The sequence below is a fragment of the Rhipicephalus microplus genome, chromosome X (genome assembly GCF_043290135.1).
Source record: "Rhipicephalus microplus isolate Deutch F79 chromosome X, USDA_Rmic, whole genome shotgun sequence".
NCBI lineage: Eukaryota > Metazoa > Arthropoda > Arachnida > Ixodida > Ixodidae > Rhipicephalus > Rhipicephalus microplus.
The window spans coordinates 95,963,473-95,982,759 of NC_134710.1; the positions used below are offsets into that span (position 1 = coordinate 95,963,473).

Consider the following 19,287-nt stretch of genomic DNA (forward strand, 5'->3'; position numbering starts at 1 on the left):
TTTTTGTTGATGCGTCTTTGATTCTTCCAACCATGTTGATGTTGACGGTGCTGCCTGCCCTGTGGTTTTTTTCTTTTTTACAAAACAGCAGTATTAGCGTGAAATAAGTATGGTTACTACCCGAAACACTTTACACGGAGTATACAGAATGTTTACGACGGGAAAGCGGTGGCATAAGAACCTAAGGAAAATAATAATTTAGTAAAAGTTAAGAAAACGAATTCTTGTTCGTACTACTAAATCAAGCTTTTTTTTATATTGCGACATAGACAAAAAAAGCAGTTTATTTATGCAGTTGCAGTAACATTGATACCCCAGAGTGGGCGTGAGCACTGCATTTAGGTCATCATCATCATCATCATCATCATCATAATCAATCTGCAGTGGCAAGCCGTGCGTTGGTGCCCTTAGAAGCTTTGTGTATGGCACTGAAAGTCGGCGCGTTCTTTTTCGAGTGAATCTGCTTCTTCGCATTGTCAACGCTGGCAAATTCGGTAATGTAGATGCACAGATCGACGTATTGCGAATAGAGAGGCTTTGAGTGGCTTTTTACCATTCTATGACCGCTGTCACACTCTGCAAAAAAAAAAGTTCACATTTTTGCCAGCAATGCACTGTTTTGACAAATTCGGTGCGCCACACTTGTCCAACTGAACGTTTAGCGAGAAAAACTTCAATAAGCAGTCGGTTCCGTGGTTTCTGTGGGTGCAGCTTCAAGTTTATGCCACCACTGGCTATTGCGGCTCGCAGGGCCTGGTCAAGAGTGGCCGATCGGCTTCTCAAGTCAATTTCGGAAAGTAGCGCCTACCACGACCAATTTACGTGTCTATAACAAGTGGCGAGACGGCACCTCCCAGACGTTGTTACAGAGAAGGCGGTTTTTTTTTCGCATACACGGAGAATTTAAGCTCTGGGTATGTCAAGAAACGGTGTATCGCTTTACTAAGCTTTTCCTAGAAAAAATACACATTGACCCTGGCCTCAATACAGGCTACGTTAGTTCGCGCGGTAAAGGGACAAAGCAACATAAACGCGTTGCGCCCGCAACACACGGGCATGGGGTCAACTTTTTTTTTATGCCTAGGGAAACTGGCTATTACTTGCACAACGTATTCGTATCAGTGGAGTGAGGCCATTGAAAATGTGATTTGTTGACATCTGCTCTTAGGAGATGCAACTTTCACTTAAGGAAATGTTCACCACGGTGGTGTTGTAGGTGGTAAGGTGCTCGTCGTCCGACCCGAAGGTCGCGGGATCAAATTCCGGCTGCGGCAATTGCATTTTGATGGGGGCCAAGTTCTAGAGCGGCGTGTACTGTGCCTTTAAAGAACACCATAAGGTTGAAAATTTCGGAGTCCACCGCCAAGGCGTGCCTCACAATCCTACCATGGTTTCGGCACGTAAAACACCAGATATTACTGCAGTTACGAAAATGTATCTTTGGTTTACTGGACATATCTAGCTTTTGCCATCGTTCTCGCGCGATTGCTGCAACAATACATTAGCATTACGTGTACAAGCAGGTGTGACTGCTTATCGCACTCGGCAAAACGTGAGACTAATAAATACACGCGTTGGAATTACCGCCAACTCATGGAGGCGTCATGTGCGATTGGGCCACAGATGATGCCTTCGAGTGCCAGCAAGACTATCTTACCCTGGTATTGCGAGCCCACTTTTTAAGTGTGGAAACTGTACATTCACGTCAACCTCGGGTGTGTACTGCATTCGACTGTCGAAAGCGATGTCGAAAAAAAAAAACGTGATCAATTTGATTTAATCACGCAAGAAACGACGAGTCGGGAGGAATAATTGTGGTGGCCAATAACCATCCGGCGTATATATATTTTCTATGTGGCCAGCCTTGTTTTAATTTTGACTTTACTGTTCTTTCAACGCCTTCCGCTAGAGAGCACCGTTTGGTCACGACCGGTTCGCTGACATGCGTGTGAGCCAGCCAGTCACGCTGGCGAGTGCCATCAGGACCCAGGAGCTCGTCCTACGGCTGCAGCCGGAACAGTAGATCAGACCCAGACGGTCAAACAGCTCGTTGCTCATCTCCGCGACCTGAGGGGCCACTGCAGAGCAGTGGTGCTTGTCGGCCGAGTCGTTCAGGCACTTGCGGTAGCCGACGAGGTCACTGCGTCAGAACACCCCGTCGCGTTACAAAAGAATGTGAGGAACCGACCTGGCTACAAATAATAGTTACTCGGGGCGATCGGCACTTTATTATGAAGTGGCTTCATAACAACATAAAAGATTCAGCGCTGCATGATCTATCTATATAGATATCGTAGTCCAATCACGCCTAAGTAGCCATTTTTCTACTATTAAGGCGAGAATACGCATCTGATCCCCCCTTGATTGTCAGTAGCATACGCCGAGAATACTAGTAAAAATGGGTCCTTCAAACGAAACTGCGCGTATTCTGCGAGGTGCTGGGTGATATACCAGTTTCGATTTGTGCGGTCTGCATGTTGTCGTAGCAATCACAACAGCACTATAATATGGCTATAACACTAAGAAATTTGAATGTGTGCGTTGTCTATTCCGTCGTAGAAAGTAGCTATGAAATGCGACGTGAACGGAGGAGCGTGGGTGGTGTGGATTAGTCGTGATATTAATCAGTGTTCTCAATAGTGATTATTTTAAAATGTTCCGCTTACGATTGTGCATGTTGCTTCGTCGGTACCTCTGACGTTAACTTACTTGTGAAATTTCTATATGTCGAGCCTATATGAAATCAAGGCGCACTACTGTAACTTTACCTGCTTAACGAAAGATAGTGTCATAACAAAGACCACTGTAAGGCGGACGAACAGTGCTACAATTAGCTGTATACACATGCGCATTAGCAAGAACGCCATTTCTTAAAATTCTCAGAAAAGCTTAGCGAAGAAAATTCTTCGGATGTGACCCACAGCCGTGCCTGTGGTCTGAGTGATATGTGGGGTTTAATGTCCCTAAATAATCATATCGTTATGAGGGACGTCCGGAAATTTGAACCGTCAGGGGTTCTTCAACGTGGTACCTTTGGTATGTAGACAATACACCCGTAAGGGCTTGCTTAGCGCAATTGTAAGAAGCGTTATACTTTACAGTTTGGTTTTTCTCTAGTTTGCGAAAACTGTTTTAGGGCAGGCGATATCGAAACAATTGCCTCCGTTCATTGGCTTTGAATTCACTGAGCTTGCACGTATTCCATCTTTATGCAATGCGTAAAAATTTCGATGTCAACAGTCACTCGCGAAGAAAGTCAGGTGGCCTCACGTGCAAAGTCTCCGTCGCACACGGTTGCTGATGGCGGTCTTTCCAACAGCAGAGCCGTTCCGATAGAAAAGGTTGATGTCGTCCTCCATCGCCGAGTCGCACGATTCCCATTCGTGGGTGAATTCCTTGAGCTCACAAGCTGGAAGACGAAAATGTTACAAGACACAAAGTTAATCTCGCAGCCGAGTACAGTGCTCTGAATCCTTTATTACTATCCTCGTTTGTAAGCAGCACAGCACAATTGCGATTATAATGGTTGACCTTAAAAGCAACCACACTAGCTTTTTTAAATGGTATGTTCTGGCTTAATGCTCATTCATGTTTTCTACTTGAGGAGGCATGGCTTCATGATTCTCTTGAGAAAAGAATATTTCAACTTTCCAATTTGTTTTCCAAGTCAGCGTCGCTGACAAGCAACAACTAAACGGTAGCTTCACGACGGCATCACTAAATTTGCTGCGAAGCCACATGTTCAAAACGCACAACTTTTGTTGAATGAAGTTGAAATAATTCGCAACTTGAAGATCATGTGCACACCTTCTAGCTGACGAGGCTTGGCTTCAATAATCACATCAGAGGAGTTATTTTAAGCTGTAAGATACATTTTGGTGTCTGCGGCGAAGATAAGGAGCCATATACCAAAATCGCAAACTCTAAAGTGTGGCTTCACGGCAACATTCCTAACGTTGCTGTGCAGCCGTGTTGTCAAAAGATACAAAGCATTTGTTGAACAAAGTTGAAACAACCGAAAACTTGGAGGCTACTCGAGTTGTCGGATACTCCTGAGCATGATGCCATTAAATATATCAGCAATTAATAAAAGGCCTTTTCTGGGAACTTAGTTCTTTGGCCTCTTCAGAGCCGTACAACGCTGCGCACACGAACATGTCAACGGAACACTAAACGGCAACTCAGATGACCGACATCCGCCAAAACTGTGCTAATTTGACATAAAAATCAAGACAGGTGTGGCAGTATACGTTGAACTGCCGAGAAGTGCTGGCTGCACACTGATAGTTGGGGCTCGAGATCACGCCTGCTGGTGCAAGGAGCACAAACATGGTGAGCACAATGTCGATGTTCTTCAGAGTGTTTTCAGTGCTGCGCGGGTTAATAAGCGTGTTGATGGACAGAGTAATAATTAGTTTGTGCTACATATTTAAAACTGAACATGTCACGCAACCAACGTCACATTTGACTGTGCTATAACACGTCTCCACGACACAGAAAAAGTGATAATGGCAGGCTCTCACGACCATAGCTACGAAATGAAGCACAATAGTGAGAACGAGTCTGTAAACGAATTTCTGTGCTGCTGGAGTTGTGATAAATAATGAACTTTCTACTATAAGTCAAGATAATTCACCTATAGCACCTTGAATATAAACGATTTTAAATATGAACCCGTCCCGAAACCACTATATGACAGAGACGCCGTAGTGTAGGGCTGCGCAAATTTCAAACGCAAGGGGTTCTCTAATGTTCACCTGAATTCAAGCACATTTGTCGTTGTTCATCGAAATTCGGTCTCCGTGGCTGGGCTTCGATCTCGCGACCTTCGTGTCAGCAGTCACTCAGCACAACCACTATTCCACCGCGGCGGGTGCCTTCGCTTCAGTGCGACAGACAGTGTCTGTGAATGACCAGGCTGAAGGCGGAGCATTGTGTCATGGCATCTCAAGGCATTTTCTGCCACTGCGAACGATAGTCTTGCTATGCTACGTGACAGACGGGCTATGTGTCTCGAAGTGCTAATTGCACGAGGGAAGAAGTATTAAAGCAGGTTAATTTGTCTTTCGTACCATACATGCGTTTATTGCCTAATAATTGATAAGAATCTGACACAAGGGCTGGGTCACTATTATTTATATACCGCCATAGCGCTTGCAATCTATTTTCGAGGGGCAGCAATTAAGTGTCGCCACCGACGTTTGTTAGTCAGTCCTGATGACTCGCAGCAGTAACCGCTGCTGCCTTGAGGCAAGAGCAATTTGTCATCACACTCTTCATTTACTTTCTTTTTATATCTGCTAGTGTTCAATAATATTTGACAGTTGCCAAAAGCGAATCGTTGATCAGACTTGCAAGCACTCTTGCATTCGAACCCATTCGGTGGCTCAATGCTTACATTGCTGGATTGCTGAATAGAAATACTCGTGTTCACTCAAGGCAGCTGTGGTCATATTTCACATTGTGCTAAGTCAGCGCACTTCAAAGAACACAACGTGATCCAATGTATTCGGAGACCTCCACTTCGGCATCTCTCAAAGTCTTTAGTATCTGAGATTTTAGACCCCACAAACTAACTAACCTACCAAGATATCTGATAGAGGCACATAATCATCTTAACTGCCTATGTGAGAAAACGAGCTCATAAGCGGGATACATTTGAATCATCATTTCTCACCGTGACGGTACACCTTGAATTCCTGGTCTTCACTGGGTGGTAGCGTGTCGCATGCGTCTTCGAACTCCATGAGCATGTACTTCTTTAAAACAGCTATCTCAGTGTTGAGCAAAAGGGCATCTGAGCATCCAGAGTCATGTGTCGCCGAGTACATACAGTACTTCATCTCCTTCACAAGCCTAAAAAAAAAAAACGTGAGCGTCATTGTCCTTCAGGGTCGTGTAATTTACAGCCTACTTTATTTAGCCTCTTGAGGTAGCAGCGGTGTACGGAATATTGACACTGTTGCTTACTGTAACCATGCTCAAATGAACCCGTACCCACTTGTTTACACGTTCAGCGACAGCGGTTACTGGAAGGCGAGGATAGCATATATATAATAAACGCGTGACCTGCGCGTTACGCCTGCGCACATCTTGTGCACAGGTGTTTGGTGAGAGAAGATTGAAGGCATGGGATGATTATTTATATTTTCACAACTTTGAAATGTTTCGACCAGAATTTTTACCATCTGTTTTCAAGATGTAAATGAGTACTGCCAGCACACGTGCTCTCCACGTGTACTTTATTACATCATTTTGAGGTAACTGTTTAGTAACGTCCACCCTCACTCATTTAACTTTACGGACACAAATTCACTATTACTACAAAAATCAATGAACTGTTAATTTAATGAAAAACATTAATACCATAGCGTCCGGTTTTGTCTTAGCATTTGTTAAGCTTGCTAAATTAGAAATCGCTAAGAAACTAAACAGGCTTTGAACGAATGCATATTCCCGATTTCTGCACATGAGAACATTTTTTTTCGACTAACTGGCGTTACTTGTATATTCACTGAAATGTTTGTAGACATGCTGCCATAGAAGAATCATGATTGTCTGCCAAAACACTTTCCCAGACTTGTTAATACAGTCTTCAGAACATTTCAGCAACACGTTATACTGCAGCGAGTAATGGAAAAGATCGTCAATATGGATACTAAGTAAAAGCTTTACGTGTGCCTGGATTTCTTTCTGTCAAAAGCTGAACTAGCACTTGAGAAAAACCTATTCGCAACAGGTTTGAAAAGCTTAGTTTTGCTAGGTTGATTCTAAGCAGAGTTGAACGATGAAACTCTGAAGGGAGCAATTTTGCCTTGCCATCACTCTCACAATTCCTTCGCATTATCTTTTCAAGCTTATGTTACCAAAAGTTCTATCACGTAGTAGTGCCCCGCCGCGGTGGTCTAGTGGCTAAGGTACTCGGCTGCTGATCCGCAGGTCGCGGGATCGAATCCCGGCTGCGGCGGCTGCATTTCCAATGGATGCGGAAATGTTGTAGGTTCGTGTGCTCAGATTTGGGTGCACGTTAAAGAACCCTTGGTGGTCAAAATTTCCGGAGCCCTACACTACGGCGTCTCTCATAATGATATGGTGGTTTGGGGACGTTAAAGCCCACAAATCAATTAATCAAAAATCATCAGGTAGTAGTTTGGGTTCCGCCATCTGCAATTCTTTATAGCTACTAAAGCCTTCGTTGACAACATGCTATTTAGCATAATCACAAAAACCCTTCGTTGTATCAATTCAGGAGTGTGTTTCTTCTCTACACATCAATTCTCCGAAGCCGGGACAGGACCAGGAGCCTTAATTTGCTTATTAGTTTGGTCGATACTGGCAATCAATCGGAAACACAAATGGATCACTTTTCTGCTGACACTGAGCTAGTGATACAATGCGGCGGCGTTGAGTTTTTGCCTGACTTCATAATACACCATTTTGTTGTAGAATTCGCCGCTGTCACTGTGCTTCTGGAGATAAGCAGATCTAGTTGTTTAGATGTTGCTAAAGGTATAGTAAAACGGCAGCACTGATTATGTCATTGCATACTTAGGGAGACATCGATCTATATATTTCGAAGATAGCTTACGGGCAGACTTCAGTTAGGTTATCTTTGGCCTGCGTTCCATTGCCGAGAGTCATGAGCATCCTGTGGAAGGTGACACCGCACAGCACGAGCTTCTTGATGGCTTTGAATTGATCGCACGTGGTCTGTCGCTCGAGTCCCAAATAGACGCGTCGCTTGTCTTTGTCTGCAAGTAACCGCCAAGACGGTGCAATAAGATTAGGAATCGATACAGCGCGTGTCGTACGCGTGGGCAATGACTCGAAACGCGGAACACAAGCGCAAGTAGTCGTCTCGATTTGGCTTAAGATTCCTATAGCACGTCGACGTATATAGCTCGTTAAACGTTTAAAACTAGCGTGGTTGCTTGGTTTACGGCTGACAATTGCGGTTGTACTATTTATGAAGTGTAACATGCGGTGTGCGTAAGTGACAGCCTCAAACTCCACCGTTGGCTTGGCGCCGTGGCGAGATGAGAAACGACTAGCAAGGAGTAGGGTTGTTGTGTGTATTGATAGACTGCACGTGAGTCGAGACAGATGGCACAATATAACGAGACCACCTTGTTGCGTGCAAAGCTCACTGATTACTTCGTTTGCTTCCGAATCCTCGATAGCGAAAATTTCCCAAACGATAGTTTTGATTAGTGTGCGTGTCCCGAGAACGGCAAAGTGCAATAATAGAGAGAAATTAACAACAACCACTCATCTATAGCAGGAAATCATAAGGAACACTATACGGGTTTCTCCAAAAAAGGGAGAAGCTTACACTATTCGTGTAAAGCTTAGGAAGCAGCCAAGCTTCTTGATCTTAAAGGTTTAACGTGGCCTGCTTGGCTGATGCTAGGTCATTCCTTGTGCATAGACAAAATAGAGGCAAACCACAGCCTCCGTCGCAGGCAGCGCAAGAATGGTAAACCCAAGCGCCACAACTAACGTGCAAAGCTGGCTGTAGAACGCCCGGTAAAAGCGCGGGCTTTTCGTCACTCTGCTCGCGCAGCGGGCAAACTCGGCGCGGCGGCTGCGGTGACTTTCCGTCGATGGGCGTGGCTGATAAACAACGGCGTGGATGGTTTTCAGCGGACATCTGACGTTTTAGCTCGAGCTTTACTCTTAAAAGGAAGCCGTTTAGTTGCCGAAACATTGGCACCTTGCAACAGGCAGCACGTAGGCGAATTCATCGAATTCTCTGAGCACATGAAAGATTGAACACCAGTTTCGAGTTGTCGGTGAATTCGCCCATATGCTGCCAATTAATTGCCAGCTTCCCGGTTAGCTCAAGTGGCAAAGCTACCTCCACAGAAAAGGCGTTAGCCCGGCGTTCGATCCTCGGACCAGAAATAATTTTTTTAGATGCGGAGCATCTAATACTCGAGGCTTGTAGTGCGGCGCCGTCCGCAAGCTTCCTCCTCCTTCTTCAACCATCTGTGCATCCCTTCCTCCTCTACACACCGCGCGCGCTTCACTCCTCCACCATCTGTGCACCCTTCCTCCTCTACACACCGCGTGCGCTTCCCCTCTTCACGAACATTCGCTAGCTGTATAATGTAGCGCGCATGCGCCGTCACGCTTCGAGAACATCGGCAGCTGACGCGCGCGCATGCGCCGTCGCGCTTCGAGAACATCGGCAGCTGACGCGCGCGCATGCGCCGTTGCGCTTCTCCCCCTTCTCGAACATTCGACAGCTGACAGTGCATGCGCCGTCGCGCTGTATATATACTCAAGGTCGGTGCTCGCTCGCTCAGTTGCCGCTCGTCGGTTGGTTTGTACGGCGCGTCGACGTCCGAGGTCGCAACCCGATCCACTCACTCTTCACTTTACCGACCAAAAAGCCGTCGTGCTCAAAGTTCGTCGCAATAAATAAACACCGCCCTTTCGCATACGTGTCGTGCGTGTTCACTCATTTAACACCCCTCCTACAACCACGTTAACCAATTTAGCCAGCGACCCAAGTAAGTCGCAATTTAACACCCCATTTCACAACCACGTTAACCAATTTAGCCATCGACCCAAGTAAGTCGCACTTTAACACCCCGTTAACCAATTATATGCTCCGCATCCTCCTCAGTCTTCCCCCGAGGGAAGCTGCGGGCAATTCTTTTTTGGCAACTAAGAAGCTTTCATTCTGAGAAATCCGTATATTGATCTTTGTGGCTTTGTGCTGCTACCCAGTGGTTGTCTACTTTCTCTTTATTAACACTTCTGCCACCTTGCGGGATTCTGCTGAAATTATTTGCAAAATAAGATAATCCTAAACAAACCTCTCTAACTAATTATATGAAATCTGCTCTTGTCGCATGCGATTAGTACATGTGTTTTGGAAAAAGGGCGATGTATGCATATGCACATGACAGAGAGAACTTGTTACGTATTGTAACAAAAAAAAAGTCGTATGCCGTATGATGAGTGCAACGCAATGGCTTCTATGTTACTATGCGTCATTTTCACGCCACAGACACCGGCTTTAAAGGGCCACTCACCAGGCCTCCTAATAAATTTTAGTTAGACCGTGGCAGTTGTGTGTTCGATGGAGGGCATTATGCCACAAAAAAAATTTAGTCGGTTAATTACGAACTAAAGAAACTGGTATTTTGAAGCAGTGCGAAAGGATGGTGCAAGGAGGCGAGCTAGAAACCCCTGCGGCTCGCCCCGCGTAGTCTTAGCAAGCCAAATGTCTTCTTTGTTCTCTCCAGCCTTTCAGCAAACGTCTCCTGCGCATGACGTTCCCGACCAGCCCAACACCCAGACACGCGAGCGGCGTTTTTACTGACCAACGCTATTTCGTTATCTAGTGCCTGCTTTTGCGGGATGGATACCCGGTGCGCGCTCATTTGGAGACGCTGGTTTACAAGCGCTAGAATAAATGAGCACATTGAGTGCTCTAACGCACAAGACCATTAATTTTGTTTCCAGGGATGACGTCTGATCGATGCGCTAACCGCGGGGACACGAACGCGTGCGAAGCGCAGGCACATTAGCCCTGCATCTTGTTGCGATTCACGAAGGGAAAAAATAAAAAAAAAAGATGTGCACATTCTCTTTTTGTGTCTCCTCATTTATCTCAAGTTTTGTTCATCTCTTCCAACAACACATATGTGTGAAATAAGTTTCGTCGTGTCATGTGCTACTTACTGCTGACCACGTCAGAGCACAGTCGTCTACGTAGAGGACCGACGTCACAGCCCTACCGTCTACGTAGGGATATTCTTACGCCTACGTCATGCCCTCATTCTCTGGCCGCGTGCCCACAAAAAGAAGGGAAAGCAGTGTTCATCTTTAAATTTGACGCATTTACGCGGCGTGTAGGGTTGACAATTTTCAAAGACGGGATCATGAACGCCCCATGCATGCAGTGTGCTCGTAAGCTCAAAATCGTCAAACCTGCTGAGTGGCCATTTTTAAACTACTCATTCTGCTACTCAAAGGGAACACCTGTATAGCAATGCTTTCCGGACCAGCACACTGTATTTTTTGCCACGCAAGGGCAGACTATTGTGACCGACTTGCCAAGCTTACGCTGCATCGATGCTGCGGGTGGGGCGTTGTTTTTTTGTTGTTGTTTTTCATATAGCCTGGGTGCCACTAAACATGAGGCTATTGATGATTAGGCTATTGTATTCGCGTGCTCCCTTTTATCGAGATGAGTGCTCTACACGCATTAAAATATCAGTTATATTTACTCGTTCGCATCGAATTCGCTACCACGAAAACCAGTGATTTGTACAAATAAGAAGCTTTACCCGGAACCGCGGAGGGCGCCACATACGCACCCACCAGAATACATGCCGAATCCATTAATTAGGTTAGACCATTGGGCTAGTCGATAATATGTCTAAATACAACTCAGAAAATGCGTCTTGTGCTCCTACCGCTGTCGTAGAATGGCTAGGGTCTTTCCTTGCAGTTATGTCGAAATAGAAGATTCGCTCATTACATTGCCTTAATTAAATTGCATTAATTATGATTATAGCTATGGCTGGTGATTGAGGAACAGACTCAGAAAATTCGATAAGACGACATTGTAAACGTCACCTGGGGGAGGTTGGCAATTCGAGTTGTGCTTCTTGTTGAACGTCTTCGCAATGAAATCCTTCACAACCTTGATGTTGTCGAACAAGGGGGCAGTCTCCTTGCAGTTTGGTTTGTTCTTGAATACGGACTCATAGCTGCAGTTGTGGAAGTCTTCCAAGAGCCTGCAGCATGAAGAGATCAGGGAGTTTGAATGGGCCCGAAAATAGTTTCATGGCGCGTGTGTCGTACTTGCAAACGTGTGGTTGAGCAACCAGGTACGTCGCACCGAACTCGTTGTACGACTGGTAGTACGTCAGGCCGCAAGAGAAGAAGTTCTTTATCAAAACCAACTTGTCGCAAGTATCTGTGAAAAATAATGGTTTATTTAGTCGAGACAAGTTAAATATGAAACAAAACAGGAACGCGAGTACAAAGTGACGATGCTTATTGACGTCCTTAGCAGAACTAAATGTGAACTGACAGGAATGGCATGTTAAGTTATAAGGGAAACTCTATTTGGTTACTCGTGATCAGCAACAGTACCACAGCGGGCTGTGGAGGCTCCTAGATTGATCATTTATCGGAACGACTCTGTCTGAATGATTAATTCTTACAGTTTAAAACGTATCGAAATACTTTGTGTTTGTGAGACAAAGTTAGGATGAAGGCTTCGGGCATAGCGTTAATTTTTACCGCTTGAATTTCTCGACGCTAACGCAAGTCCATGTATACGAGTGCTTTTGCGTGGCGCTTACATGAAATTGCGACCACCAGGAATCGAAATCGTGTCTTAGAGCATGCCAGCACAACAAAGTTACTGTTTTGAACAGCGCGTATTTCTCGTTTCGTTGACAGGGACTTGACTACAAAGCTAATTCCTGTTTTGCCGCTTCACTCAGCCCGTTTGGGGAAAAAGAGGCACTTATGGGGGGGGGGGGGGGGGGGGGTCCTCCGGGGGAGACTAGTGGCGGCAGAGCAGTGAGTCAAAAAGAAAGAGCCGTCGAGAAAGGACGTATGAACGGCCACTCAGATGTTTTCCTTGTGATGTTTGGGAGTGGCTTTTTTTTTAGTCCGGAAATAGTGTAAATAAATCCAGTGTACTCTTATCGAACTGTGCCTTTCCTGATCGACATTTTATACAAGAATTCACTGCAGTTGCAATGACGGAACCAATCACCACGTCTCCAAGAACTCGCACTTTTTCGCGTGACCACGCAAAACCAGCTCCAAAGTATTTCCATAAAAAACTTACTTGTTTAGTTCGTTATTTTACGAAGCATGTACTAGGGACAATAAGTCTTGAAACGTGGTGTAACCAAAAATTTATCGGAATTTTCTTTGAATTATAAATATCTTGTGTTACTACTGTCATTTCATTCCAGGTTTCCTACGATACTGCATTTATGCACTATCTATTTTTTAGAACTAGTAAAACCTTGTTAACTCGAAGTCACTAAGGCCGCAAGAAAGCTTTCAATTAAGCGGGTTTTTGAGTTAACAGAAATTACAAAAAGTGGGATGCAAGGAATTTACAACTATTCAAAGTAATCGGTGCTCGTCGTTTGCTGTGCCGGCTAGCTTGTGGCTCCAAAGGTTATGTTTTCCAGCAATACCTGGTCTTTATTTTGCCGCAAACATGAAAGAACGGTGGACTTCACTGCTTCCACCGAAAAAAAAAAAAAAAAACGCGGTCGTGATTGAATGAAATGTGCGCCTGCAGAAAACAAGACGTCTTCACTGCAACACAGTAGTGACACACGGGCAGCACGTCGCCTGCTCCTCGCTACGTCAGCACGTCGTGATGCGACTATTCGCATATTCTCTCTATTATAATGGTGAATTTAATGATGGCCAGTATGACGAAGCTTACGTGGTGTTCTGGTTGAAAAAAAAAAACGATTTTTAAAACTTTCTAACTTACTTTTCGAAGTAGGTGTTGCTGGCAAGAACTCCGCCAGCAGTGCGAAGACGCGAATTGCTGGAGCAACCGGTTAGCAATCGGAGGTTCGCACACATTGCGAGTGACGCTAAACTGTTCTTTAATATTTTTTACAATCTCAGAAAAAAATGGATAAACCATGACCCGCTGACATTGCGAGAAACATGCGATATGCTGCCTGCGTGTCACCGCTGTGCTGCAGTGAAGCACAGCTCGTTTTCTGCAAACGCACGTTTTAGTTGATCACAACACCGTTTTTCTTTTCTTTTTTGTGCTAGAAGTAGAAGGACTGGGGTGCTTTAGCTGCAACTCATTAGTATCGATACCTTGTATTGCCTTGTGGCAATAAATGGCAGTCATTTCCGCGGATACGTGGTGAAATCGGGATCTGAACCTGGCCCATGGCACCCAAAGTTTTCGAATTAACCGGACTGGTGCCGGCCGCCGCTTCAAATGATCCACTCAAGCTTACATAGGAAAATACGGGACCGCATAAATCCTTCGAATTAAGCAGGATTTTGAAATAACTGAGTTTGAATTAACGAGGTGAAAAGAGTGTAGGTGCATGGGTACCTTCAGTTCTCGTGCCTGCTAATAGTGTCTGAAACGCAGTTATTTTCTTTGGAATGAAACGAATACAGCAGTAAGATGCAACCATCACTTTTCAGAATACTTCAAAAATAACAATAATTATAATACGTTTTGCATTATGCATTATTTTTTATTTGATAGAAACGCCTGATTTTTGTCCTGTGATTTAAACTGCTCTGCGTCGCGAAAAATACAAAATATCCTCAGCAATGACACGTGCGAGTTTAAACAATAAATTTACTTGTCACACTTGCTTATAACTCTCAAAAAAAAGGCTAAGTACAGCGAGAAATGTCGGTCACAAGCGAATGCAGTATTTATTTATTTATTTATGTATTCATTTATTTATTTATTTATTTATTTATTTTTGCGTATAGCCGTCCACGCATCAGTGCCAGAGTAGCATGGCTACAGTGAAGCGTGGCCGATGCATGACGCATTTTAACGATGCTTATGCTCTGCGTCAGGACATTGCTTGAACGTTTCAAGCTACGGACCCGTGCCTGCCAAATCTCTTGGGGTAGTAAGCATGCATTGTGCAAAGACAATTTATCCTTCGGTAAGCTTCCAGCTCGTACTTCATACGCTCTAAGAAAGGCACATTCGTGACGTTTTTCTGTCCAAAAACAACAAATAGTCTGTTACGTGCGCTTTTACTTTCGTTATCGCTGCGTGTTAACGCAAATATTGCCGTTCTCGTTTGTTTGTTTTTGTGAGGGGGGTGGAGGGGAGAGAAGGAGGGCGGGAGAGTTAATGCGAGGATCGCAAGACGGCTAAACTCGCAGAACAAAAACGACCATGTGTGGTTTTCATTCGTGCTTGTCACTTGTACCGTCGAGGCACCACTTACCGGTAAATTTAGTGCCCTTGCATTTGTCGGCATATCCTTCAGTCAGTATTGCTGAAAACTTCGCTATGGCCGCCTTGATGTCGCTTTGCTGTGTGCAAGGAATGAGAAGGGAGTAGCACTTCAGGTACTGGTTGTAGTGCCTGCGGGAGAAGCAAGTGCCGTTAGAGTGAACCACACGGAATGGCTGTTGAGTCTCCAATGTATGGCAGCTGAGTGTGTCGTTTGTTTTACTGATCATACACCGTGAATAAATGATTAACCGTATCATTCTATGTGAAGGATTCCACGACTGTTATCCCGCTACAGCACGATCCGTCGGAAAAGAAGTAATTTGTGTCTTAAAATATGTTGCCCAATTTTTCTTCCCCTGCGGCCACATGATTACGCAAGCAAAATCAGGGTGAATCTGCTCTGCGTCACCTATTGTGCCTTTGCAGACTAGAATGGAATATATGAGACCGATTTAAACTCATTTGCTCTGTACCTGAAGAAACCTGAAACTCATTTGCTCTGTACCTGAAGAAACCTGAAACCTGAAGAAACCTGAAGGTGAATACTGTAAACGTTTGCACCCTTAAAGGTACACGGAACGATAACTTTGCAGGCCGTGCTTTAAAAATGACTAATACAACAAAATGTAAAAAAAGGACAAGGAACATCTCTTTTTCAACTATTTCAGGTTATTCTTACCGCCCTAGCGTCATGACATCCCCCCACGCGCGCAGCCGCAGGGGTGGCTGTGCTTGTTCATTTGTGTCAGCGTTACTCGCTAGCAATTCTGGTACGTCTGAAACATCGGGTAAACTTATCGCTTTCTAGCACACATGCCTTGCCGTGGTCGGCTTTCAGATTTAAAGAGGTCACCACGACGAAAAAAAATGCTTAAGTTGCCACTGCGCTGAGGGATGTCGTAAACGCATCACCAATCGCGACAAACCGTCGCTTAAGTTTCTTAACATGACAAGCTGTGTAGACATTAGACACGTGCTCCTCAGCCATCACGCCAAAGCTGGGGCTATTTAAAAATTGTCTTGATTTTCTAGTTCGAAACATTTCGTCGCTTCACTCAGCTGCAGCACTCAGCTCCATCCTCACTTAGTGGCGCCACCTAGCCGTAATGCCCGCAAATGATGCTTACTTTCGAATATTCGAGGTTCTCCATTGTGACTTAGTCGACCAATTTCCAATAATTCAACCTGAAGATGGCTTGTAGATGCGTATATGTGGCAGTACTGTATGCGCTATGAAACGGCTGAGAAATTCCACGCATGCGATGCCCCGTCACGCAAGAACGAGCTGCGCAGTGCTCATTACCGCATTTGAGAACACAAAGCGATGAGCTAAGATGCCTCCATTCAGCCGTAATAACTACCTCTCTGCTTTAGCAGGCATTTTACATCCTCGGTAACATTAGTTCATCTACTGCTGTCGCTGCACGTTGGACCATGGACTGTGACCGGCCTGGACAGCATGATCGTCGCTTGGCGCTAAGGGATCGTAACCGTAAACATTTATATATTGGCAAGTTGAAATGGTCTGCATCATCATAGGTGAATTCATTGCTGGCAGCGGGACCACGACACTAATGCAGACTGTGCAGTTATGTGACCGCACGCGCTTCGAAAGCCGTGGCCGGCCGGCTGTCCTGCGAGGGTGTTGTGACGTCACGCCTTCCAAATCGCGTCGGCCGAGTGGCTTGGCGCGCACTCACAATATCGTCAAGAATAGACCACCCGCTTCAAAGTTCGCTAACTGACCATTTCTTTGGGATGTATTCGCACTGTGAGAAGTCATTTTCAGCATTTCTACAAAGTTTTTAGATTTTGGTTCAGTATTCCTTCAAGAGTGTTGATTTATCTCATACTTACAGCACTATTATTGCTAAATCCTAAAGATTCTGTAGTACTAGATGGATGTTGCTCACCTAAACATCTGACATGAGTGCTTGATATATGAGTGCAGTGCTTTGCCAAACGATCCGGCATAAGCGTTATTGTAACACTTGAATTTGCATGCGTGGTTAGTAAAGAAAAATATGCTTACCTGCAATCTTCATCCTTGGAAGGAGGATTCGGATATGTGTTCATTAGGAAAATCGTGCCGCAAGTGAAGAACGTCCCGGCGTATTCTCTAACGAGGCACTTTTGTTCGGAAGTACGGAACCGTATTTTTCCTGTGACAAACGATAGCAGAAGCATGTTTGAAGTAGTGCTCTTACCAATTGGGTCTAATCAATTGGGTCTTACCAAACGAAAGATATACATACCGGAACGTTTGTACTGTGCTTTAGTGGGGCACTGAACGCCGGGGGCCTGATGCAACTCGTTGGTAAGGTAGTCGAGACTGGCTTGGATTTCAGGCAGGGATTGGCAGCTTGAAGACCTCTTGAGCTCCTCCAGACAAAGATTATGACGCTTCATAGTTCTGCGTGTGACGAGAAGTAGGTAAGAATGTACATTTATAATAGGACACTGCTAATGCTGGCTACTTGTCAGCACTCGCGAGATATCTCGGGCGGCGCCGGATTCAAGCCAGACACGTCGAAGGCAAGAAATGAAGTTCCGCGATATGCAAAATACGATGAGCCCGTTTTTCTTTTTGTTTTAATAAAATCTGCATGATGATTCCAATTCTGGAGCGCGAAGTTGTGCAACGTGACATGCTAAAATTGCTTTCGCATTTACAATCTCGGAGAACAATTTTCCGCCCGTTTCGAAACCTGAAAAAAAAAATAAAAAACGTAAGGGAAAATGACAATGACGACCGGTATATAGCTCACGGGCGTAACTCTTTCGGGAAAACCGCATCAACACGTTGGGAACATTTGTCGTATGAAATGACCATATACGCATTACAACTGCGTAAGAGCAATGTGAAGTCGTCGTGGAGAGCTTTCGAATGTTAGGTGCCGTCAGGATGCAGGGCCTATCTGCCACGCCGCAAGGACCGGAAAGCCTATCCGCCCTGTGCGTGGTGGCAGTGTGGCTTGTGGATGAATATCGGCACTCACTGCGAAACCAGCTCTCACTCACAGCGCCACAGCGAGAGCTGGTTTCACGGTCGTCCAGAAATCGTCCAGTCACATAATCATGATCGCGCCGAGAGCTCGCGAAGCAGAAGGCGACAATACAAAAGCTGCACTCACTCGCAGATCTGGTCCTTGTGCTGTGGATTGTCGCCATACATAGCGTCACGCAGATTGTAAATGTAGAGGAGGCCGCATTCGAAGTACTTCTCCAAAAATTGGTCCTCGACGCAGCCGGCGGGTGACTTCGTCGTCGGGGTTACTATAGAGGGCCCGGGCGTGCTGACTGGAAGAGTGACGGGTGCACCGGAATGTGACCATTCAGTGCGCAATTAACAGTTTACATTGAGGAAAATAAAGAAAAACGTAGCACTAGACTCACTGATGTAATTCTTGCAGTATTTCTCGTATTGACCGAGTAGTACGTTCATCACGTGCATGGAATGGGTGTTGAACTCGGAACCGATGTTGCAGTGCAAATCCTTTGCGATCACCTTTGTGCAGTTTTCGAAGTTTTGGTATGCCCTATAGCCAAAAAGGAGAATGAAGTAAGCGGGTAAAATGCTGGAGCACAAGCTGGTACCATGTCATCACTGCCTCGAAATACGCTTGGAAGCGTCATTAGTCTGTCTTTATGGCATCATTCTAGACTCCTGGCCTGTTTAGGGAACTCCTTGTAGTCGGCAGAGATAAATATATTAAATTTTGGAAATCTCGACGCCCGACTGACTGAATGACTGCGTCTGACTGCGTGGCTGTGTAAATGCGTGAAGCAAGCATTACGACCAGCTACCTCCAATAAATCAATACAGAACGCACCTTCACTGCTAGAATCAAGTCAAGCTGTTTAAGCTAAGCAGGTGAAAATAATGAGCGCCAATAGTTATTATCGAACCACAGGCGTTACTGGGAATGATCGCTATTTCATTTCAGCATGATAGTGCCCGCATGGTCAATATTGTTATGGTTGTTAGATACCGATGGGTTGATATGTGCGAACGACGCACAGAAAACGCTTGATTAAAATACCCAAACAATGGATGCCCAAAGACGGACACACACGGACTCAATACACTTACTAAGAGGAAAGCAGTGACGAAAAGAGGTCTATACGACGCAGTGGGGTGTATTTTCCTTCGAAGAGTAATAGGCTCTGACAGTTATCTCCCATTTTAAATATTTTTCTCCATGAAAATTAAAGCTTGCCAACAGATTCTCCCCCCCCCCTCCCCAATGAAGGGTGAAGTGTAAACTTAAGGGCTCATTTTTGATACACATAATAAAACAAATAAACAGTGATGCCAAGAA

The 19,287-nt window shown here is 45.1% G+C and overlaps 1 protein-coding gene across 1 annotated transcript in view; it reads right to left on the minus strand.

The window, feature by feature from the left end:
* Positions 1–1,809: 1,809 nt before the first annotated feature.
* LOC142776913 (uncharacterized) overlaps positions 1,810–19,287 on the minus strand; it is a 32,327-nt gene continuing 14,849 nt past the window's right edge. Inside the window, exons 8-18 of the mRNA XM_075881238.1 lie at positions 18,362–18,504; positions 18,100–18,265; positions 17,221–17,378; positions 16,998–17,127; positions 14,955–15,094; positions 11,824–11,938; positions 11,596–11,756; positions 7,589–7,751; positions 5,678–5,856; positions 3,271–3,409; positions 1,810–2,140 (exon numbers count right to left, since the gene is read on the minus strand). Of these exons, the coding sequence (XP_075737353.1) occupies positions 1,924–2,140; positions 3,271–3,409; positions 5,678–5,856; positions 7,589–7,751; positions 11,596–11,756; positions 11,824–11,938; positions 14,955–15,094; positions 16,998–17,127; positions 17,221–17,378; positions 18,100–18,265; positions 18,362–18,504 (1,711 nt within the window). The 3' untranslated portion in view covers positions 1,810–1,923. The remainder of the gene's footprint in view (positions 2,141–3,270; positions 3,410–5,677; positions 5,857–7,588; positions 7,752–11,595; positions 11,757–11,823; positions 11,939–14,954; positions 15,095–16,997; positions 17,128–17,220; positions 17,379–18,099; positions 18,266–18,361; positions 18,505–19,287) is intronic.